This window comes from Falco peregrinus, chromosome 1, assembly GCF_023634155.1.
Source record: "Falco peregrinus isolate bFalPer1 chromosome 1, bFalPer1.pri, whole genome shotgun sequence".
Lineage (NCBI taxonomy): Eukaryota > Metazoa > Chordata > Aves > Falconiformes > Falconidae > Falco > Falco peregrinus.
The window spans coordinates 50,063,617-50,087,153 of record NC_073721.1 but is presented as its reverse complement, the minus strand read 5'-3'; the positions used below and the strand labels follow the sequence as shown (position 1 = coordinate 50,087,153).

General features: G+C 47.2%; 1 protein-coding gene across 15 annotated transcripts in view; it reads left to right on the top strand.

The window, feature by feature from the left end:
• Positions 1-23,537, top strand: part of PRRC2B (proline rich coiled-coil 2B) — a 53,181-nt gene that overhangs the window by 9,912 nt on the left and 19,732 nt on the right. For 13 of the 15 annotated variants that reach the window (XR_008744925.1, XR_008744933.1, XM_055791028.1 and 10 more), the window contains exons 2-16: positions 5,319-5,486; positions 6,472-6,649; positions 6,869-6,971; positions 7,984-8,056; positions 10,840-10,983; positions 11,626-11,867; positions 12,272-12,393; positions 12,856-12,998; positions 13,614-13,704; positions 14,125-14,317; positions 15,755-16,070; positions 16,722-16,915; positions 19,104-19,311; positions 20,037-20,247; positions 20,894-22,957. Coding sequence is in view for 13 of the 15 variants with exons in the window: in XM_055791028.1 (XP_055647003.1) it covers positions 5,372-5,486; positions 6,472-6,649; positions 6,869-6,971; positions 7,984-8,056; positions 10,840-10,983; positions 11,626-11,867; positions 12,272-12,393; positions 12,856-12,998; positions 13,614-13,704; positions 14,125-14,317; positions 15,755-16,070; positions 16,722-16,915; positions 19,104-19,311; positions 20,037-20,247; positions 20,894-22,957 (4,397 nt within the window). In the remaining 2 variants the exon portion in view is untranslated. The remainder of the gene's footprint in view (positions 1-5,318; positions 5,487-6,471; positions 6,650-6,868; positions 6,972-7,983; positions 8,057-10,839; positions 10,984-11,625; positions 11,868-12,271; positions 12,394-12,855; positions 12,999-13,613; positions 13,705-14,124; positions 14,318-15,754; positions 16,071-16,721; positions 16,916-19,103; positions 19,312-20,036; positions 20,248-20,893; positions 22,958-23,537) is intronic. The other 2 variants (XM_055791078.1, XM_055791196.1) reach the window with 1 other exon arrangement.

The following is a 23,537-nucleotide window of genomic DNA, read 5'->3' as shown; positions in this document are numbered from 1 at the left end:
CACTGCAGACTGCTGACTTGCTTCTCCCTGTCTGACAGGATTTGGTGCCACGTTCAGGATCTCGGTAGGCCCCTTTTCAGGTGTACTAACAAACCTTGGCAGCTCTCTCTGGAAACAATGCAGTAGAATGACAGCAAACAGTTTCTTGTGGCCTAGACTCTTGCTACAGCCTCTGCCTGCAGCACAGCTCTTCTGCACTGATCCTGTTGACTTTATACTTGAATGCTGATATTCTCCTGTTGTTCCTCTTTACTAAGGAGTTTCTTCTAGGAACTGAATTCTCATCTGGTCCCTTCTCCACTAATCTGATGACCCCTGGGCTTCTGCAGGATTCTTCAAACAGGGCCTCTATGAGATATAAGTGCATTTGGCACCAAGCTCCTATTGCAGCTGGTCACAATTTCACCAGAGCTCTTCCGAGGGCAGCCAGTGGTGTCTTTCATTGCTGAGGCAGATGGTGGCTGTTTCACAGATAGGTGATTCTTGGTGGGATGTGTTCCATGAGAAGTAGTGATATCTCCCTGTTGACAGCTATGAGAAGTACCAGCAAAATTTACTGTATGTATTTAAAGAAGAGTGAGCATCACTAATCTTCTGTAAAACTATACTATTGTTTTTAAAAAGGTTTCACATTACTTGTAACATTAGAAAGCACAGTAGATTTCAGCTTAATAGCAACTCCAAACACTTCTCTTTTTCTGAAAGCACAGTTCAGCTTCTGCAGCCTGTGAATTTCTCAACGATTTGTATAAAATTTCATGTCAAAAATCTTCCTGCTTCTGGAGAAAAGTCTTTTCACGTTAATCTCCATCTGGTTGCTTTGTTTTGTGTTTGTGACTGCTGCTGTGAAGTGAGCAAGGAGTTGAAGGTCTGCAGTGGTCTTGAGTCCTTTCCTCGAGTGATTGTGCTCAGTGTAGAGCTCCGTGGTGTGCGAGTAGCTGAAGTGACTCCTCCTAGTGTGTGTGTTACCTTTCATAAATCTGTTTTGCCCTGCTCAATTAAGGCTGGCTAACTTCCAGGTATTCAAGATCCATTGAAGGCTTGTGAATAAAATACCAGCAGCCCAGCCTCCTTCATAAATAGACTGACAAAGAGCTTTGCAGGCAATTGCGTTCGTCAGGAGTCTCTCCGTTTGGCTGTGTTTTCAGCTCAGGGGTTTCTAGTTGTTACCAGTGCCAGTAACTCAAGGTTTTCACATGGCTCTTTTTGCAAGACGGGCTCCTTGTGGTCTGTAGGTCCCAGCTGTAGCTTTGGGAGTTGCATGCTCTGGCACTTAAAATGTCATTGTTACACTATGGATTAGAACGTATCCCTTTAAAATGCAGTAGACAGGGTCAATACCCAAACATAAAATCCAGGGCAACATGATGTGGACATGAAGACCCCCAGGGTAGCGGAGCTCTCTGCCCAGGAAGCGATTCTGGTGCAGTTATTTGTACTCTGGGGTCTCTAATATAACTGGTCATACTGCAGTATTTGCTAATTCCTCTCAGACACTCAGTGTTTTGCACTTCAGTGCTGTTCCTGGGTATTACAGGAGACATTGCTAGTCTTGAGAACGGGAAGAGTATAGCTCCATGCTAAAACTGATAGTGAATGTTCCCCCAAAGACCTCTACAAACCCAGAGAGAAACCTTGTGGAAATGCTGGCAATTGATTTTTTATTTATTTTTTTTTTTTTTTTTTCCCCCCTTCTGTAATGGGATAATGCTTCCTTCAGGGTCAGATATGGGACATGGTAACCCTGAGCACAGGTCAGAGGCTCTGCCGAGGCTGTCAGTTTTCAGTTGTCAGCATTGGCATGCACCTTCTTTCTAGTTCTCCTAATAAGAAGTGTGCAGGCTGGCAGTTCAATTCTTAATGAACTTTATTTTATCATAAAAGGCTTTGCGCTATGCAAGACTGGAAGGCCTTGATGTTTCTTGCCTGGATTCTCTGCTTGACTGTGTGATGGGAGGATAGTCCAGTGTCATGACAGCTCTGGGGGGCTCTGTGGCGTCTCTGAAGTGCTATAGGGGACCTGGGTGCTGAGTGATCCCCCTGGCCAGTAACACCCCTGGACTATTTCAGATCTGCAGTTGGCTGCCGCCAGGAGGGATGAGCAGCAAGGTTCTGCCTGCAGGATGGCTCCAGCTGGGCTCAGTGCTGCTGCAGGCTCTGCACAGTGACCATATGGAAATTGCTGGATCTCTCCATGGACTTGTTTTCCCCTTTGGAATGCACACATAACACAGAAACAAAGCTCTGTTTCTTGTTTTCAGCTTCAAAGTGTTGAAGGAGTTTGAAATACATTTCACTTACTGTGACAGCAGTTGTGGCTGTCCCAGAAAGTTTGCCAAGGGGCTTTATCCCGATGTGTCACAGAATCACAGATTGGTTAGGGTTGGAAGGGACCTGGAGATCATCTAGTACAACCCTCTGCTAAAGCAGGGTCACCTAGAGCAGGTTGCACAGAATCATGTCCACATGGGTTTTGAACGTCTCTGGAGAAGGAGACTCCACAACCTCTCTGAGCAGCCTGTTCCAGTGCTCTGTTGCCCTCAAAATAAACTTTTTCCTCATATTCAGATGGAGCTTTCTGTGTTGCTGCTGGTGCCCGTTGCCCCTTGTCCTGTTGCTTGGCGCTACTGAAAAGAACCTGGCTCCATCCTCTTGACACTCAACCTTAAGATATCTGTAGACATTGATAAGATCCCTTCTCAGACTACTCTTCTCCAGGCTGAACAGGCCCAACTATCTCAGCCTTTTGTCGCAAGGGAGACGCTCCAGTCCCCTCATCATCCTCATAGCTTCTGCTGGACCTTCTCCAGTAGTTCCCTGTCTCTCTTGAACTGGGGAGCCTGGAACTGGACGCAGTACTCCAGATGTGACCTCACCAGGGCTGAGTAGAGCAGGAGGATAACCTCCCTTGACCTGCTGGCCACAAGCTCCTTTGCTCTGAAGTGGTTGTTTATTCCTCGCTCATCCTTTTAATGATAGAAGATGTAATCAAGAGGCAGCTGAGACCCAGTTACATAACTGTTGTCAGGGTTTCTCTTTGGCACAGTTACCCTGTGTGCTGTTTGCATGCTGACTTTCAGGAACTCAGGGATTTTCTTTTAACCAGCTAACTCCTGAACCTGATGTGGTAGGTTTGGGGGTTTTTTTCCCCTCCAGTGCCCACTGATTTTTTCTGGTTTCGGTTTTCAAAAATCTCAGAGTGGATTTTACTGCTTGGGATTGTGCGTGTACTAACTGTACAGAGGTGATGTGGTCTGGATAAACCCTGAGCCAGACTCCCACTGCAAGGCTTGGTGTACCTGTAAAAGCAGGTGGCTGTGCTCCTGCCCACACAGCTGAGGGCTGGCATGCAGCACCCGTTATTCACTCTTGTCCCTGGGGCTCCCCACAACTGTGCCAGTTCAAACAGGTCGTTGTTCTCAGTCCAGCTTCTGCTTTCCTGCCAAGTCTGCGCTAATCAGTGGTTTTTTTCTCCCTTTCTCTTTTATGTCTGTCCTACTAATAAAATACAGTGGAAATGGGCAAGTGAGGGTGGAGCTATTGTTTTCTTTGGCACAGGGTGACATCTGAGCAAAGATTGAACCAGACGAGCGAAAGATCTGTTTGCTGCTCCGCAGGAAGAGGTCCCTCCAGAATGCTGGCCAGGCCTGTTGCCTCCACAAGCCTTGTGCCTGCAGCCCTGTGCAGTGGTCCAGCAAAGGTGGCTGTGAGGGGCTTCTTGTGGAGCCTGGCGTTTGTCCTGAGCATCCTGTGGATGCTGTTACTGAGAGACCGAAAATGCTTTTCTTCCTCTATCCCTGACCACGCTGCTTGCTGCCCAGCACAGCGTCTGCAGCTTCTTGCTCCTGCCAGGCCTCATTTAAATCCTGCGATGCAAGAGCAAACGCTGCGTGGTATGGGGTTTGTCGGTCAGAAACTTGCCCCTGGCAGCAGCATTTAGATGGGCTTTACTTGGCTAGTTGCAGATCACTGTACATTCTCAAGCTGGCTGTATCCAGCATGTTTGTGGTGTGTGCTTTTTATTTTGTACATAATGCATGATGGACTAATCCTCTTATCTGCAAATGATGTTTGATAAGACCTTGCAGGTGGAGGTTGTAGCCTCTGGTCAGATACAGTTTCTTTCAGAAAAGTAATTTCTGACTGTGTTTGAAATGCTCTCAGCTGGATGAGTTTCAGAAAGGGTGAAGGGTGGGAGGTCCAAGACACATAGTGTTTTGTTACTCCAACAGATAGTTGCAACCCTAAGGTAGGACCTAGCAGTTTTAGGGTTGGGAGGCTTCACAACAAGAAAACTGGAAATCTAAAGTGCATGTAAAAAGGTTAGATTAAGCTTCTAGATTTGAGAAAATTTGGAACAGAGAATTATGCTTGAGAAAATGAAAGTTCCATGGAAAGTAAGCGAAGTTTCTTTTCTGACATAAAAGTTGACCTACAGTGTGTGTGTTCCTCATGTTTCAGCTTCGTCCTAGGCCCCAAGAGCCAACAAGTGAAAGCAAAGGGACTGCCTTCGTGAAGGGTGTTAATCACAGCAAATTGTGCCAGCAAAGATCAGAGGGAAAAATTAACCAACCACATCCATTGTGAAAAGTATATTTATAGCTAAAAATGGTGCCAGCAACAGAGAATCATAATCTTTTTTTTATAACATGTTTTCAGGATTCGTAGTAGAACTGCTGAACCCATAGGTTTAAGAGTCTGAACTGGTTTCATGTGGGCAGGTTTTTTGGACTCCTTAACTCTGTTACGGGCACCAAATGGGAAAAGGGAATTTGGAGAAGTAATTCTGTTGCCTTCAAGTGATACTTTCAAAGCATTAATTGCTGGTACAAGTCGTTAACTGTGGCTAGTGTGGAACCATAATCCTAAACATTATAAACCCAGCTACTAGTGCTTCAGTGGGAAACCCAATGATAAATTCCAGTGCATGGTATAAGATACAGTGCTTTTCTGTCATTTATGTTTAGGAATCCTTGTGTATGGCTGCTTATTGTTAGACTTACTCTTTTAAAGCAAGGACTATGTTGACCACCCTCTTGTATTCTCAAACTTCAAGAAGCTCACCTTTTTCAGCACTGGAGTGGCAGAAAAAAAAAAAATGGTGCTGTGGAAAGTGTGTTCCTGCAGTTCTTTTCAGTTTGAGTCTTAAATCCCACAAGCTTCTTGTGACTAAAGAGGAGGGAGTTAAAACCTTGTAACTTAGTGTGTCAGCTCACTCAATATCTGCAGTTCTAGCAGTTGTGCGTGTTTTACTTTTAACTTGTCTGTGGCTAAATAATCCGTTTAACAGTATTTCCCTGATTCTCTTTCGTTAAAAGGCAGATCGGGAGCGGCGCAGAGAAATTTCCTTACTAGATGACATTTCATCGCAATGTCCGATCGTTTGGGGCAAATAACCAAGGGAAAGGATGGGAAAAGCAAGTACTCGACTCTCAGCCTGTTTGATAAGTATAAAGGAAAGTCAATAGAAGCTATCAGAACTACAGGTAAGAAATGCCTTCAGAGAACTTCTTTTGGTGTCTTCAGGAGTGGTGTTGTTGCAGAGCTAATTCAGGTGGTTGGCCCTGTGGGCAGGATGTCCAGTGGAAGCAGCTGGGTTGCAGAGTTGTTTGTGCTGGTGTCTAAGCTTGTGTGTCACTTGGACTTCAGGGAGAATGTCTGTGATTCTTTGTGCTGCTGTTATCGTAGGGACATGGAGGAATTACAGTAACACAGATGGGGGATTGTTGGCTCTTTCCTTTAGCCTGTGCCCTTGCTGCAAAGTGGCCAGGGTGTAAACTTAAGTGAAAGCCTTCCAGACAGGGCCTTAGGCTATGCTAAGACGGGGCAGCTAAGCTGACTGAAGTGTCTTAAGTTGGTCAGACCGTGTGTGAGGTGAGAGGCAAGGACTGAAGGCCTCTGGGAAAGAACCTGTATTTGTTTTGCAGCAGAGATACAACCAAAAGTAGATGTTGGGGTCAGAAAAATGGAAATGTTGCCTGGACTGGCTCTTGATTTGGTGGGCAGGTAGAAAACCAAAGAAGATAAAATACCATCTCAATAAATATAATCTAGTGGGCAGAGCTGGAAAATCTAGACCTTGGGACTCCTGGGTTAGATTACCATTCTGTCTGCTAAGAGAGGGACTTGGGTGGCTGCTTCGCCAGGCTGCAAAAGGGTGATGCTGCTTCTCTTTGGTGAAGTGAAAGAGAAGTATCTGCACAAGTAGCTACAAGACTGTGCGCATTTTCTGTTAGGGAGAGTTATTTCTCTCCCTTGCAAGTGTTGTAAGAGGCTGCCTGTTAGCCAGCTGCTACAACAGACGACTGCCTTGCTGTGGTCCTGTGGGAGATGACCCATAGACATGGCAGCAGTGGTGCTGCTTGTCATGCAGTTCTGTTGGAACTGCACCCAGCCACAGTATGCTAATTAAGGTTACTTATCTAGCTGGGTATAGCCCTTTGTGACCTGCTGTTGTTCCTTTCTCACTAGTTATTCCTAGACATGGCTTACAGAGTCTTGGGAAAGTTGCTGCTGCCCGGCGCATGCCACCTCCTGCAAACTTGCCTAGCTTGAAGTCTGAGAACAAAGGAAACGACCCCAACATCATTATAGTACCCAAGGACGGTACAGGATGGGCAAACAAGCAGGATCAGCCAGACCAAAAGAGGTAGGTAGAACTACTCTTTGCTAAGTTTTGTCAGGCAAGCAGCAGCAGTTTGTGCATTGCTGTGCTGTGGGTTGGACATCACAGTGATCAGTTTTCTGTTGTCCATGGCAGTGTACAGCCAGTCTTTGCTTGATCTTTTAGCAGTTGCTATATTGCCAGTTGTTGTCTGTCAACTTGCCTGCCGTCCCCTTTGATCTCACCTCTGCTGTCTCTTTTCAGTTCCAGTGCGACGGCTGCACAGCTGCAGGAGTCGCTGCCGCAGCAGGGTTTGCAGAAATCTGTCTCCAATTTACAGAAGCCGACACAGTCAATCAGTCAGGAGGTAGGTGCAAGCGGTTTCTGTGACTGTCACCCTGCTTTCCCTGTCCCCAGACAGTTTGAGGGTTTTCTTTAATTATCCGTGTTGCCTTGCACAAGAATCAGCAGACTGTAATTTACAGAACAGCTCCTGTATAATCAATTCTTGTAGAGTTGGCTGTCTTGACTCAAAGTTACTGTGTCCCAGGAGGACTGTGCTGCAGTTAGAGTATAATTCTGTGCATGTTACCTCTGTACCTTTCAAGTATGTGCAGAAAGTCTACCTTCAGTCTAGAAAGAATGGCTGGAATGTGGGATGGTTGGTTAGCGCTTCTAAACTATTTTACTTTGGGTCTAATTCAAGTGTCTGATTCAAGCTTGGTGACAACAGATCCAGCTCTTGCTTCCAGCCTGATGAGACTTGATAAGAGATCTGACCATGTGGGAGAAGTAGCCAGTGTCAGGACCTGAGAAAGCTACTGGCAAGTAAGAAAGCTTCCACAGAGAGTGCAGGGACCTGGCCCCTCTGTGCTGCAGAATTCACACTTTTACTTTAAAAAAAATTTCCCAGCCCTTGAGGTTCAGGGAAATCAGGACAGGAGTTCTGTTTTGAAGAGAAGAGTGGTTAATGCATGAGAAAGTAGGGTAGCCTTCAAGCTGAGGTGTAGCATGGAACAAATCTGGAAGATTAAGAGGGACCATTTGGGAAAATGCAACAGAACAAAGGGAAAGCTTGATTAGAGGGAGGAAGTCACAAGGAATAGTTTGAGAAAATAGTTGGTGAAGGTGAGCAGAGGAGAGATCAGAGGCAGGACAGAGGAGAGGACTTTTTTGCTGTAGCATCATAGTACACCATAGTTGGGAGCAGCTAACTTTAGCCCCAACAAGAAGATGGGGAGACCTGTGGTATCTAGTGACATCTGGGGTGACCTAGAGGTCTGAATTGTAGCAGGTGCCAGCCAGGAAATGAGAAACAGTTACGAGACTTCACTGATCTGTGGGCATCAGGGCTTTTTTGTGTTTTGTTTTGTTCTCAGAGTACAAATTCAGTGCCAGGTGGACCAAAGTCATGGGCACAGCTGAATGGAAAGCCAGCAGGACAAGAAGGTGGTGAGTATGATAAACAGAAGTGGAGCTGGGTATGTGCCTGCTTCTCCCAGACAGGCATGATATGGGATGGACTCCATTTCTTCCTGCCCTCCCTGTCTAGGCTGGTGTGGAATGGGACACAGCTGTCTTGCTTACAGTGCAGTGAGGTTTTACGAGTCTTGATTTCAATCTGTGTATTGTGTTGGCTTGAATGATGCAACTGCATCTGTTCAGGTCTGCCAGTGCAAGACATAGCTTGAACAGAATGTGTCTCATTGCCACCTTGAACCAGGATGATTCATGCACTTGGGAAGCAGTAGGGAGTTCTGGGAGGTGAAGGTTTTGAAGAAGGGAAACATTTGCCTCCTCATAAGCATCTTCTGTCAGCCCAGAGCAATATGTAGTGAAGGTGCAGAAAACGGAGTAGGAGGGGGGAGAGATTGGTGTAGACCAAAAGAAGAAAGGAGAAGAGTACACTGGAGACTAGAAATGTAGAGATCTCCATGGCTAGCCGCATGGAGAGCTTCACCTAATTAGGTGGTCAAAAGTGAGGTTGTAATAATACTCGAGAAGGCTGTATGCAGCATCCTTGGTCCAAGGGTGTTGCAATGTCAGGGGTGGAAGTGGCGTTGAAGCTGTTGCAGCATGCACTTGCTTACACCTTGGCTGAAGCCTTTCTATTAGGTCTCCCTGAGTAACTGTGCTGCTAGTGGCTTCTCTCTGACCGAGGATCTTGAAGCAGTGTTAACATAAATGGGGAGTTTAGTTGTCTTCAGATGCATCCATTTCCACACAGGAGGTGGTTTCCAGCTGCCCTGGGTACTATCATTAAAACTGTAGTGAGAGTAATAGCTCCGTTCCACTGTTTCAATGTGAACAGACCTGGAACCATTCCATTGTTGAATGAAATTGCAGAGATTTGAAAGAATCGAGACAGCTGCAGATTGCAGAGATGGAGGGGACAAGTTCATCCTAAAGTAAATGGGTCCCTTAATGAGAGAGCATTTCTCAAAGGCTAAAAGCAGAGACTTGTGCTTGCCTGAGGTTGGTGGCCAGTGCAAAGACTGTGTCTTATTTGGTACTTTCTTGAGACTGTTGCTGTGTGGACCTCCTGTACAGTCGTTTTGAAAGCTGATTGTCTAACAGTGTTCTTAAAAGACTCTGAAAACTCATTCTAGGTCACACAATGTAGAGTTCTCAACCCAAGAAGAGAGTTGCATATGTGGCTAAAAGCAGCTTAATTAGAAGGTAATTGAATCACAGAAGCATCAAAAATCTGGCAGAAAGGACTTCTTAGGCCATCCCATTCTTGCACCTCTTCTCCAGTGGCATTGAACAATTGGTTTTCCTTCTAAGCTAATACAGCAGTTTCTAATTTATTGACAAAGAAGAAAGTCTTTCGTTCTTTGCTGTCGTTTAGGTATTGCTGCTGTAAAATCTTTGTTGGAGGGCGTATCCTGAAGAAATGCCGTCTGGTAAATTAATCATGAACTGCTCCATGACTGTGTGTTCTGTATTAAGGAGCATTTGGAGGAAAAAAAAGATGAACTGAACTTTTATCGGTGTGATATGCTATCTAGTGTTAGAGTGCAAATTGTTGATGCCTGCACGTTAACAGTCACTGCATTGTGCAGCCTTTCCTGGAGGGTGGAAGTCTCCCCTGGAGGACATTTACATGTTGTTAATACTCTTATTGCCATTCTGGTTCAGTAGAATAATGCAGTAGAAATCGGAACTCTTGGCACATCTCGTGTATTTTGTCGAGTATTTGAGAAATGTCTAATCTGACCAAAGTATTTGAAGATGTTATGTGTAATATTTGCAGTGCCTTCCCTGGAAATCTTCAGGTGGGAGGTCTTGTGCAGTATGCAAGTTCTAGAAAGTGAAAACGACTTATGGCAATCCTTCTTGACTCCTTAGGGCAAGGAAGGGTAAAGATAGATGTGAATCTCCTGTCAGGTCTTCAGTACTCATTGCTGATACTTCTAACACGGTAATTCTGAAATGCCTTTTTAAAAAGATCATTAGCCAAGTAACAGCAAGAAACAGTTCTCAAAAAAGTGATTTTTTTAATGTTTAGTAGTGCAGTGATGCTGGCAATTTCCTTTGATTCAGTGTTATCTTGCCAACAGATTTAGAATTGCTGTGTTTTGTTTTGCAGTCACTGACAGATCTTTAAAACGGACAGAAAGCTGTCATTCTAGGGTGGCCGATGACTCGGCAAAACAATTTGCCGATGACTGGAAATGAATCTGGCCTGATCTGGCCAGTGATCTGCATCTTAAAAATGCTGCAGCAGGGTGGAGTGTGGGATATAGCATAAAGCAGTTGGTCTTTATCTGTGGTCTTTCACTGAGGATATTGCCAGAAATCTTAATAATAGACTTCCCTGGTAGAGTGAGATCTGAGCAGGAAGAATCTGAATAGAAATGTCAAATACTTGATAACAGGGTATCATCTATAAGCAATCTTGCAGAATGTATATCTCTGCCTCAGTCTGAATTTTGCACTTTACAAAAATAATTGTAGGCTGAGAAAGTTCAGTCTGACTTCGTTGAACGTGAGAATTTAAATGAAGATCCCAAGTTAAAGAGTGTGGGAGTACTGGGTTAGGACATGTGTTGTTGTGTTGGTGACAGCGTCTAAGAGTGTTTTGGATGTGAGCTGAGGTGCTGGTATGATAGTAATTTGGGTTTAAATATGCTGGAGGCCCAGATTCTCAGGAATCGCATTTCCAGGCTCATCTTATAAAGGAATTGAAAGAGTAGAAAGATCTCTGACTCCCACACTTACTTGTCTGACAGGTTCAAGGGCCTCAAGCCGACTGTTATCCTTCTCTCCCGAGGAATTTCCAACGCTGAAAGCAGCTGGCGAGCAAGACAAGGTTGGCAAAGAAAAGGGCGCCTTAGATCCGTCGTATGGGCCAGGACCAAGCCTCCGCCCCCAGAGTAAGGGAATGATTGTGTCTTTCTGCCTTACCCCAGTTCATAATCCCATAGACAGTGTTTTGGTCAGGGGAATGCCGGTTCACAGGAGTTTCAGATACTCCATCCTTACGTTTCCTTTTATCTTCTTATGAGCTCACGTGTCAAGCTACTTAGCAAATAACCACAGATTTGCATGTAGTGCTGATGTTCACTGGCTGAGTTCTGTGGTCCAGAGAGCCAAGTATGGACTGCCATCTACATTGTTTAATAAAAATTGCTCTGTGATGTTGCAAAGCAGGCCCCCTCCTGCTGGGCTAGGGCAGTCATAAGTGAAATGAGCAGGTGGTGTAACGTGGCTTCTCTTTGTACGTGATCTAACTGCCCTTAATTCTGCAGGGTACTATGGACTGTGGCAATGGCGAGCAGAGATGGTTGGAATTTAGGGTTATTGTCAAATAACCACTGGTGCAGCAATTACTTAGTGATGGCTGGTGCTGCTAGTCTCTTGGAAAAACAAACACTTTGGAAATTTTCCTTCATCCCTGATTTTCCACATGATTGTTGTAGTTAGGGCTTGACAAGAGTATTTGAGGTTTCAAGACTTTCTGGCAGAGTGACTGTTTGCATTCACAAATATTAACATAATTACTACCTCCTTTCCAGATGTCACCAGTTGGAGGGAGGGCGGTGGGAGGAACATAACCTCTGCCACATCTCTGACCGCCTCCCCTGCTGAGCTGGGCAGCAAGACGTCTAGCACCGGAGACGGAGCCCCCTCCTCAGTGAGTGCCAGCGATCCGAAGGAGCCGTCTCTCCGCCCAGCTCAGCCTGTCCGCAAAGGGGCTTCGCAGTTCATGGGAAATGTCTACCAACCACCTACATACCATGACATGCTACCTGCTTTTGTAAGTTGCTCTTTCCCTGTAGCTGTGTAATGTCCTTGCTTGTTATAAAGTGTGTGTGGGTTCAAGAAGTCAGCTGAGATACTTGTTTTCTGGACTCTCAGTTGGTTCCCAGGGCTTGCTCAAGGATCCTTCTCTTGCTATTTTTGGTTTAGTCTGTTGTGCATTTACTCTTCCATGCTAGACTAGTGTAGCGCAGCCTTGCTCAGCCCAAGGAAAAGTCGCTGCTTTCCCTCTAGAGCTGGAGAGGGTAACCATTAGCACGTGGCCTGTTAGGCAGCCAGATGTGAAATGTTTGTTTCCCCTTTGTGCAGATGTAGCTACTATGCTCATGTTGTAACCTAATCTGGGTAAGCATTCCTGTGGCAAGGAGAAAAAGCAGACTATTCTGCTTTGCCTTGTTCCAGATGTGTCCACAACAGCCATCTGAGACCCCTGCATCGCTGGACCGAGGGTCTTTCCCCCTTCCTCAGCTTCGGCTTGAGCCCCGGGTACCTTTCAGACAATACCAGATGAATGACCAGGATGGGTAAGGCTGCCATGACTGTCCCATTGAGAGGCAGGTTCAGGGTGTGACATGGACCTTAAACTGTAGAAGAATTTGGGCCAAGGATCCAGTTGTGTGGGTGAAGCTGCAGGCAGCCACAGAGGAAACCTGAGCTTTACCCAAAGGAGCAGTGCTTTGCTCCAGCTACAGCAGCATTTGAAAGATTGCAGGACTATAAGCACTGTGTGTCTGAAGAGTAGGTGGACATGAGAAGTAGTTGTGTGTGATCCCGGGCTGGAAGAGCTGCAGCTCTGATCTGTAGGCCCTGGGAAGTGGGTACTAGGTAGACAAGGGAAAGAAGCTTTGCTGGGCAGGATGAGAAACTTGGAGCCATTTTATATGAGTGCATTGTAGAAAAGGACTGATTCACTGTTACAAACGTAGCTCTACATTCTTATCTTTACTGTTTGCCATTTCTAACCATTTCTTTGCATTTCCCTGTAGAAAAGAGAACAGGCTCAACCTGTCTCGCCTAACACGTCCGGTTCGGCAGCAAGTAGAGAGAGCGCCCCGGCCCACCATTATCAATGCGGAGAACCTAAAGGGGCTAGATGAACTAGACACTGATGCGGATGATGGATGGGCAGGTAAAGTGCTTCTATTCTGTAGCTTCAAGCAACAACTTAGGAGGTGAAGCAAAGGAGTTACTCCTCCCTGAAGCATGAAATAGCCAGAATATTCTGGTGGCTCTGTTTCACTCCCCCAGAAAGGAGGGTAAGCAGAGTGGTCTGTGTAGTTGTGAAATTGCTGCTGGTGTAAATGATGACACAATGGATCCTTCTGATCTTTCCAATCCACTGTACTCAAGGAACTGGATCTGAAGACTCCTAAAAGCTGAAAACACCAAACAGCAGGGGGATAGCACTGTGGCTGCTGGGAAGAAGGGTTAGTCCTACCTTTTCAGGCATGGCCTTTAGTATCCAGTTACACACGGTCTAGCTTGATGGCTGTCTCCTCATTTGTAGCCCCCATTCCCAGACTGCTTGTGGCTCCTCTTCTGGGACCAGCCTAACTGTTCAGCATTGTGGGTCCACACTACTCACATAGTTTCCAGTACCTGTAGTGGATGTTGGGTTTTCCAAGTAGTTTATGCCAAGCCTGTGCACTCTCTGATTTAGTGCCAGAGTGGGCGTAAGCTTTATCAGGACAAGGGACCTGTTTCTTTCTTGTCTTATATCCCTTCTCCAATCCTGCCTTTGTAGGCATTCATGATGAAGTGGATTACTCTGAGAAACTGAAATTCAGTGAAGATGAGGAAGAGGAAGAAACTCTTAAAGATGGACGACAGAAGTGGTAAGAAGGGCTGTATTTGCACCTACATTTGTTCCAGTAAAAGTAAACAATACCAGGATCTTTCTAAAACTTGTTCTAAATGTTGAGGCTTGATCCCCCTGATTCATACTGTGACTTTGTTGATTCCACTGGTCATTGTTTGAGTGGGCTTCAAGGATGTGCGTAAGCCTTGAGGCTGAGTGCCTGGATGTCAGGCTTTTTTCTTCCTCCCCTTTCTGTGTCTCGCCTTTATCCTGCTGCACAATAGTGGTGGTAACTCTTATGTACCTTAAGAGGGAATGTACATTGGTTGTTCTGGTTTTTTTTGGTTTTTTGGTCTTTCTTTTCTGTTACAGTTAGTTGCCTTTTGTCACTCGATAAGACTGCAAGTGCTTTTTGAGGGAAGTAGCAAATGTAATAGCAAAGCTGTTTCTATGACAGGAACAACTGGGATCCCAGAAGGCAAAGACAGTTGTCCCTGAGCTCTGCAGACAGTGCAGATGTCAAACACACCTTGGAGGAAGGAAAGAATTGGGGTGATTCAGTCGGTTTGTCCCGCTCAGTCCGGAAAGTGCAGGATTCACAGCAGCCTCCCAGGAAGGTGAATGGCTGGAGCTCTGCTTCTGAATACCAGGTAGGTTGAACTCACGTAAGTGGGCTTGTGCGGCTGGGTGTGATGCATCACTGTCCTCAAGGCCAGTTTGATGTTTTGCTGAAAGCGGGATGCTGATGAATTCCTCAATTCTTAGTTTGTATCCAGCTGGAGAGGAATTAATCTTGTGGTTTGACTCTGGCTGAATGCCAGGTGCCCACCAAAACTGCTCTATCACTCCCCTCCTCAACCAGACAGGGGAGAGGAAATAGAATAAAAGGCTTGTGTGTTAAGATAAGGACAGGGAGATCACTCAGCAATTGCAGTCATGGGCAAAACAGACTCGATTTGGGGAAAATCTGTTTAATTTGTTACCATTCAAATTAGAAAACCAACTTCCCCCTACCCCTCCCTTCTTCTTGGGCTTAATTTAATTCTCTACCTCCTCCTCCTCCCAAGTGGTGCAGCGGAACAGGGGTTATAGTCAGTTCATCACACATTGTTTCTGCCACTCCTTCCTCATCCTCTTCTGCTGCTCCAGCATGGGGCCCATCCCATGCGAGACAGTTTTCCATGAACTCCTCCAACATGAGTCCTTCCCACAGGCTGCAGTTCTTCACACACTGCTCCAGCGTGGGTCCCTTCCATGGGGTGCAGTCCTTCAGGAACAGGCTGCTCCAGCGTGGCTTCCCTGCGGAGTCACAAGTCCTACCAGCAAACCAGGTCCAGTCTGTGCTCCTCTCTCCATGGGTCCACAAGTCCTGCCAGCAAACATGCTTCAGCACGGGCTTCCCATGGGTCACAGCCACCTTCGGGCATCCACCTGCTCCGTTGTGGAGTCCTCCATGGGCTGCAGGTGGATATCTCCTCCACCGTTAACCTCCAGGGGCTGCAGGGGCCAGCCTGCCTCACCAGGGTCTTTACCACAAGCTGCAGGGGAATCTCTGCCCCAGCACCTGGAGCATCTCCTGCCTCCTGCACTGACCTGGGTGTCTGCAGAGTTGTTCTTGCATAGTCTCATTCTTCTCTCCTGCTGGCGCAGATGGGTTTTTTTGCCTTCTTAATATACTATCACAGAGGCGCTACCACTGTTGCTGATTAGCTTGCCCTTGGCCAGCGGTGTTTCTGTCTTGGAGCTGGCTGGCATTGGCTCCATTGGACATGAGGGAAGCGTCTGACATCTTCTCACAGAAGCCACCCCTGTAGCCTCCCTGCTACCAAAACGTTGCCATGCAAACCTACTACACATCTGCATAGCACTCACACTAGAGAAAAGAAATTTAATCCAGTCCAGAGCAGTGGGGTTGTCAGACAGTGAGAAGATGGAGCTATTGAACCAGATAGCAGTAACTCCCCCCACCAAAAGGGGGATTTGTGTGCATGAGGGCAGAGGGGAGGGGACTTTCTGGGCCTGGGTTGCAAAGCTGAAGATACAGATGTGTGGGTCATGCTTATTGAGGAATGTTTTTCCTTTGGCAGAAGCCCCCACTGGGAAGTATTCTCAGACAGCAGTCCCTCGAGGATAAAGAAGAAAAGGTGCCACTGAGACAGAAGTTTGTGCACTCCGAGATCTCTGAGGCTGTCGAGAGAGCCAGGAGGCGGCGGGAGGAGGAGGAGCGGCGAGCCAGGGAGGAGCGGCTGGCAGCCTGTGCTGCAAAGTTGAAGCAACTTGATCAGAAATGCAAACTGGCTCAGAAGAGTGGGGAGACACAGAAACACACAGAGAATGAAGACCTGCGACCCCCAAGCACAGAGAAAAATGCTGTGCAAGAGAATGGCCACGCTTTCCGTAGAGGTACAGAAACATCGCTTGCCTCGCCTTATAAACACTGCTTTTTTGCTCTTGTGCTGATCTCTTACCTGAAGTGTGGGAGAGTTCCTGGGAGGGAGTGTTGAGAGGGTACTTCGGCTGCACTTGAGAGAGCAGCTGCATGTAATCTGCAGAGTATTTTGGATTGGTGATGAAGGTTCATTTAAAAAAAAATCCTATTAAAGTAACTGTAGACTTCTTTGGTTGCCTTTATCCGTGCTCAGTCATCTGTGTTGGCAGAGAGCTTGTTGGAACAGGCCTCTTGATCTCCTTATGATTGGATGATGATACTAAGAAAGTACTTATGGGCCACAGATCAGAAAATGGGTTATCAGTAAGTGCTTAAGGTTTAAGGAGTAACAGGAGAAATGGACTTTATTCCCCCCAGTGCTTAAGCAGAAGGCTGATGGCAGAGGAGGGTCTTGGAATTTATCACTAAAATAAGGTATTTTAGCCCTCTAGAGCTGTCAAGGCAAATCAGGGAGATTGGGTGTGATGCACTGTATATGATTGTAATTGAGTTCAACCATGTAATGCAGTCAGGGCATGCCCACACCCGTGTGTGTTGTGGTGTGGTGGTGCACTCACAAGCCCTGTGCAAGCACAGCTCTTCAAAGCTTGTTTTCTTCTCTGCAGCAACTGCTGAGTTTCACACACAGGATGTCTCTGTGGGCTATCTGGAAGAGGAGACTCCTGCCCCAGCAGCAGCAGCAGCCCAAAGCAACAGTGAGGAGGAGCTCAGAGAAGCTCCCTCCCCAGCACAAGAATTCAACAAATACCAGAAGTCTCTTCCCCCACGGTTCCAGAGGCAGCAGCAGCAACAGCAGCAGGTAATAGGTGTGACGCTCCCACCTCTCTTCCTTTGGACCCTCCCCAAACCGTTGTTTGCTTTATTCTCACCACCATCAGCACTAACTAACCAACTGTCTTTAGGCTGGGAGTTGATGCTTGGGGGTTTTACCCTGGCCTTTTTCAGTACTTTTGATTGCAGGTGTATCCTGTCTGACAGGGGTGAAAGGGCTTTTGTGAGATGATGTGAATTTTATGCACACCCTGTGGTGCAGCAGCTATTGCGGTTGGGGCTTTCTGTGTCTGGGGCGAGGTGTGGGCAAGCCAGGTTTGTCACTTGCCTGGGAAGAAACTAGACACTGCTGTCAGAAACGTTGACTTGTCTTGCCCAGTTGTCTGGGTGTCTCCTGGCAATGTGAAATCCTAGGACTGTGGTTTGTAGCAGAGCCCTGGTTTGCAAATGTGTCTGCAGGGGAAGCTGGGGGTGTTCCCCTTCCCACATCCAGAGTCAGGAGAGTAGCAGTGGCTAGCTTGGTGCTTGCTGTAGGCCTGCTCCAGTGAAGTCTCTCATGCCTTTGGCTGGCAGTGAACTTGGTGGACATCGGTTCATACTCCCTGGTACAAGAGGAGAGCTGCTGTTCTTCAACACTGCTGCAGTGATGGGGATTTGAATATACAGGCCAAGGGAAAGGAAAACCTTTGGAGTTCTGAGACAGCCTGCACTGCTTTGTATGTCTTGCATTTTGCCCAGCCTTACAGTGCTGTATGCGCCGTGCATGTTGTTCAGCTCATCTTTGAGATGCAGTGAGCCTCCTTAGGGCAGCCGAGTCAAACCAAGGGACAGAATATTTAGGCTTGAGATAATGCAAAGTTAATTGCCATTCTTCATAGAATAACTACTTGAAATGAGGTATAATCAATGCTGCTGCAAACCTTAGTGAAGAGCTCATGTTTGGCTTTTGCTTGGAAGCTCAGTAATTGCTCTTTTATGGATGTTCCCCTGTGCTTGTTGCTGGGCAGTTGACATTTTCATGATTCAAACATACAGCAGCAAGCGCTGCTAATGTTACTCTTCAAAAGAGATGCTCTTAAACTAAAAAGAATTGGACGTCTTTGCTGCCATGCTAATAATACCACAGATCATTGCTACTGGAACAACATGAAATTTTAATTTTATTTCCTCTGACCCTCTCTGTCGTTAGTATGTATGAGGCAGTGTGTATTTTGACTGGCTTGTGTTGCTGCTTTGGTAGCAACGGTTCCATGAAAAGAACAGAATAAAAAATAGTCTTTGTATCATTTGGAGCACTAGATAATTCAGATATGATCTTTGCATTTATCGGAGTTTCTCTCTTGCTGCAATGATATGTCAGGTTCAGATTTAAGGGTATCTCTCTTGCTCTGCAGTAGGGGATTGGCTTTTTTATAAACAGTTACAGTATCTGACACTGTTGTAAGCTTAGTAAAAGGTGGTGGAAAGATTGACAGGTAAATAGATGTATTCTATATTAATTGAAGCTGTTTACCTTTTGAAAGCTTTTTTTGGTACACAAAACCTCCTTCAAATACAGGTGGTCCTTGGACCTTTAGCAAAAGTTAAATGTCAAATCAAATTAACGTCATGACAGTCCTTAGCTAAACAAAGGTGGACTGGCCACGTTGGAGGTGGGAAAGAGCCCTAAAGTGTCCACCCATCTCTGGAGCCTGCACAGGAAATACTGTAAGACATTAATAGCTTTCTTAATTGAGTTTAGGTTGTTCTTATCTAATCTGCTCAGCTAACGTGAATAGAACTAATGCATATGCACACTAAACAACTTATAATTGCATTTCCTCCAAGGAGCAACGTCTTCTGAAGTATTTGGTTCCAGTTAGGAAATTGTGTTTGACAGGAAGCTGTCCTGTGTCCCATGGAAGCATCAGTAAATGCAAACTCCAGTCTTGAAGCTGATGCCCTTGCATTTCACTGCCTAGTCTGGCCCATAGTGGTGTGATATTCGGACTGCAACATATTCTTGCTGTTCTGGGTATTTAGAGAGTAATGACAACTACCACGTTCCCAGTTGGTAGTGAATTATCTGCTTATCTCCTTATCTGCTCTGCCCTCCCATCTGATCTGTTATTAGCCTTTAATACATGGAATATGGTTTCCTTTGGCTGGTCAGTTTGTGAGCGTGATTCCTGGCACCATGACCGTTCATGTCAAACAGCCCATCCTCTTCCCTGCAGGAGCAGCTCTACAAGATGCAGCACTGGCAGCAGCAGCAAGTCTATCCTCCCCCATCCCATTCCCATCCCCAACGGACATTCTACCCACCGCACCCCCAGATGCTTGGCTTTGATCCTCGCTGGATGATGATGCCCTCTTACATGGACCCTCGCATGGCCCAGAGTCGCACCCCTGTGGATTTCTACCCTTCAGCTCTTCACCCTTCAGGTAAGGTGTTTTCAGTGTTTCCCTTTATCGTGGCTGTTGATTTAGCCCGTATCTGGAAAGCTGCTGTGCTTCACCCATCTTAACCTCTGTCCAGGGTTTGCTGGCTGTGATTGGCCTTCTCTAGGGATGACAGTTGGTTGCAGTGAGAACTGGTGAGGGAACAGAGGAGGTTGGGAGGGAGGTCACCTGCCTGTCCATCCCCTGCACTGCAAGGGGAGATCTCCCCTAACAGCCTGGGAGCCTTAGTGAATGTAAAAGCAGATCTTGTCCCTTGGAGGAGAAGGATCACTTTGAGAGTTACTGTAATCATGGGAAACTTTAATAGACTCCCTTCAAGAAATGTCATGGAGAAATCCTGTAGTTCCTGAGCTGTGTGCTCCTAGCACCTTTCTACCTTGTTACTGATTTTCAGAGGTATGAATATGAACATCAGGGTGTATAAATAATTCCCTTGAGTTTGTAGGAGATTGTTTTCAAACACCTGCTTGCTTCCAAGCTAGCGATGGTGTGAGTGTTCTGTGCAGGCTGGGCTCCGAAAGCTGCATCACCTCTGTATCACTCCTGGTGTTTCTCCCAAGCACAGGCTTCCTGCTACCAGAAAGGTTTCCATGGCTGCAGTCACCTGCTGCCCTGGAAGGAAGGAGAGTCAAGCTAGCTGTGGGTTGTTAATTCTTCTTGGCTATGAGATCCTAGCGTTTAATGGTATGAACTCTTGTCGTGACCAGGAATTATGAAGCCCATGATTCAGCAGGATTCCATCGGTGGGAGCAGCTGTCGGTCTGAAGATCAGAATTGTCAGGCAGAAAGGAAAACTGTTCCTTTGGACCCTGTGCCAGTGTGGGGCCAGGAGAGCTACGCATCTCTGCAGAGCAAAGGGTACTCCCTGTCACATCAAAAACAGGCTGATAACATGACCATGGAGGGGCTGCATGCCAGGTGAGTGCAGAACTCCCCTGTCATGCGTGCTGTGATGGGAGGTGCTACCATAAGTCACCTCCTCCTGAAAAGCAGGTGTAGAGTTGACCCTAAAGATATCTCTGAACAGGCCAAGGTACTGATCTGGTAGCATCCTTACGCTGTTGAGCGTTTATGTTGTGGAGGTGCTTACAGACTGAGCTAGTCAGAGTTTTTGTATCGACTGATGCCAGTCGAGGCTGACCAGCTTGGAGACTGTTTGGTAGGAGAGAGGCACTTGTCACCTACGTGGGTAGGTACAGAAGACAGTGAGTCAAAAATCCTGATACATTCTAGTTTGTCTCCTAATTCTTTGGGACTACCTGAAACCAATTCGTTGTTTTCAGATCTCCACATATGTTGGAGGCTGAATCTGCCTTTATTTCTTAAGTTTGCTGCCCGTCATAGGAACTGCTTTCTTTGTCATCCATTGATTTGACAAACCAGGCAGTACAGCCTGGGGCCACAGCATATCTGCCCATCATTCAGGTAATTATAGGCCCATTGCCTCATGATTTAGAACAAACCCTAATTTATTTATTTGTTTCCACCTCTTGTGCCCAGCCTGGGCCCTTCGAGACATGCTGTGCTTTGCATTAGGTGACTTTCTTGTTTGTTTCCTTCTCAGGAATGACAGTTACTCAGCTTCTCCTGGAAGGCCAGAGACTCTGAGCACCCAGCGAGATCTCTTTGAGGACAGAGGGGAGGAATACTTGAATGCTTTTGACAAGAAGGCCCAAGCAGACTTTGACAGCTGCCTGTCTTCTCAGAGGATAGGCCAAGATCTCTTGTTTCATCATCAGGAGACCGTGCAGGAGACGTGTCCTGCTGGCAACCGCCATGCAAACTTGAGGTGTTCACCCCTAGAGCCTGATTTTATCCAAGCAGAGAAGAAGCCCGAATATAATGGCTGGGATATCAGCCACCATCAGAAACCTGCAGAGACTGCAGCGGAAGTTGCTGAAGAAGTGTCCAGGGAGGAGCAGTCGTTCAGTGCTGACCCATGGAAGAAAGAAGGAGCTAATACCAAACAGCCCACTGAAGAAACAACAGAGTGGGCTCCTGAGAACCGGAACACCAGTGGTCAGCACCAGGAGCAAATGGGGAGGACACGGCGATCAGGCCCGATTAAAAAACCAGTCCTGAAAGCCCTCAAGGTAGAAGAGAAGGAGAAAGAGATGGAGAAGGTTAAACTAGAGGGAGAGGACACCTCGCGCCCGCTGAAGGAGAAGGCGGCTGTTCAGAAAGTAGAAAGTGAGTCAGATGATTCTGCAGCCTTACTGAACTCCACACGTTACCTGCTGGATGACAAAGGTTCTTCCCAAGCCAGCCTTGCCCGAGAGGCTGAGAAATCCCAGGAGGAAGAAGAAGAGGAGGAAGAGGAAGAGAAGGCAGAAAGAACTTGGGAGAACAAATTATCCAGAGAGTCTGGTGATCTCCCTCCCACAAAAAGAAACAACTGGATCTTCATTGATGAGGAACAAGCCTTTGGCGGGAGAGGTCAAGGGCGTGGGCGAGGGAGAGGCTTCAGAGAGTTCACTTTCAGAGGCCGAGGTACTGTTGTGGGCAGCCGGGGAGTCTATAACAACCAGCGGAGCAGCCGAGGGCGAGGGCTTCGGGAGTTCAACCAGCCAGAGGACTTCCCCAGAGGCAAGCCAAGGCGCCGGATTGCGAGCGAGACGCACAGTGAAGGGTCAGAATACGAAGAGCTCCCCAAGCGTCGCCGGCAGAGGGGCTCAGAAAACAGCAACGAAGGCTCTGTGCTGGACAGGGACGACAGTGATTTGAAAAAGGGAGACTTCAAAGAGTCTTGGAGGTCCAACAAAATATATTCAGATGATCACAGTAGTCTGGATCCGAAGATGAGGGCTCCGAGAGCTTTTGGGAGATCACTGCCGCCAAGGCTGAGCAACTCTGGCTATGGGCGAAGGGGTTTCATGGGTAAGGAGCCCACCCAGTGGCAAGGCAGGAGTGGGGGAGCAGGGTGGCAGGAGTACAGCCACACCTCTCAGTCGGACACTTTTGGGAGCAGGCAGCAGTCTGATAGGGACTACATTCAGGATTCTTATAAACACGTGGATTCCTTCTCCAGCCGGGTTTTTGATGAGAGTCATCTGGATGACAAAAGGCACTTTTTCCAGGAGGATTACTCAGCAGATCAGGAGAACATAGAGAATAGACCATTCAGGAGACGGCGTCCCCCCCGCCAAGACAAGCCCCCAAGATTCAGGCGCCTCAGGCAAGAGAGGGAATCGGTTGGCCAGTGGAACCCTGAGGAGGGAGGCCCCAACCTGCTGCCCAGCCAGTGGCCTGGGAGACCCAAGCTGAGCGCCACAGAGAAGAGCAGCATCTCGGGCAGACGGTCTCCTGAGCTGTCCTACCAGAACTCATCAGACCATGCCAACGAAGAGTGGGAGACAGCATCTGAAAGCAGTGACTTCAGCGAGCGGCGGGAGAGGCGAGATGGCGTTTCAGAGAGTGAAGGCCAGCTGGAGGGTGGCCTTGGGAGTGCGAGCTTGGGAGAGAAGAGGGAGCTAGCGAAGAGGAGCTTCTCAAGCCAAAGGCCGCTTGTCGACCGGCAGAACCGCAAGGCCGAGCCAGCAGGGTTTGCAGAGCAGTCTGTCAGGACTGGTGTAGGAGCAGCTTCCAGATACGAGAGCCAGCAGAACGGGACACTGATAAAAAGCAAAAGGTAAAGTTGCATTCTGATGTACCAGCCTGTCATCTGATAGGCAGATAATTGGAGAAGAGTGAAGGGCTGGGCTGTGGGTGAAGAGCTGTTGGCTGTGTTTCTTTTCATCTAGTGCAGGTTACTTCCAGTACTGTTTATCCAGCCTGAGGACATCCAAGAGTTTCATCATTGTCTGTTTTACAACTGATACTTTTGCTCCTGTGCTGGGAATCCAGCTTTGTGGAGGTTGCTGAGACACTGTGGGCATGACACATGCCACTGCTCTTTACCTTAGTTTTGGGCTGAGACAGCGCTCCACTCTGGACTGCCTCTCACTAGAGGTGTGAAAGATAGTGGAGGGAATCCTGGTCCTTAACTCCAAACCTATTGTCCTTCTCCTGTCTTGGGTCCCCAGTGGGATGTAGTCGAGCACAGAAGTGAGGGTTGGGTTTTCCTGGGAGAAGTTCCTGTGAGCTGTGCAGGTTGAGCAGCTGGATTCTCCCTAGGGTGGTTGTGGTGTGAGTGATGCGTGACATTGCCAGACCTAGCTTTGCCTGAGCACATATTTTCTTAGACCTTAGCGGAGGCTGCTGATGAATGG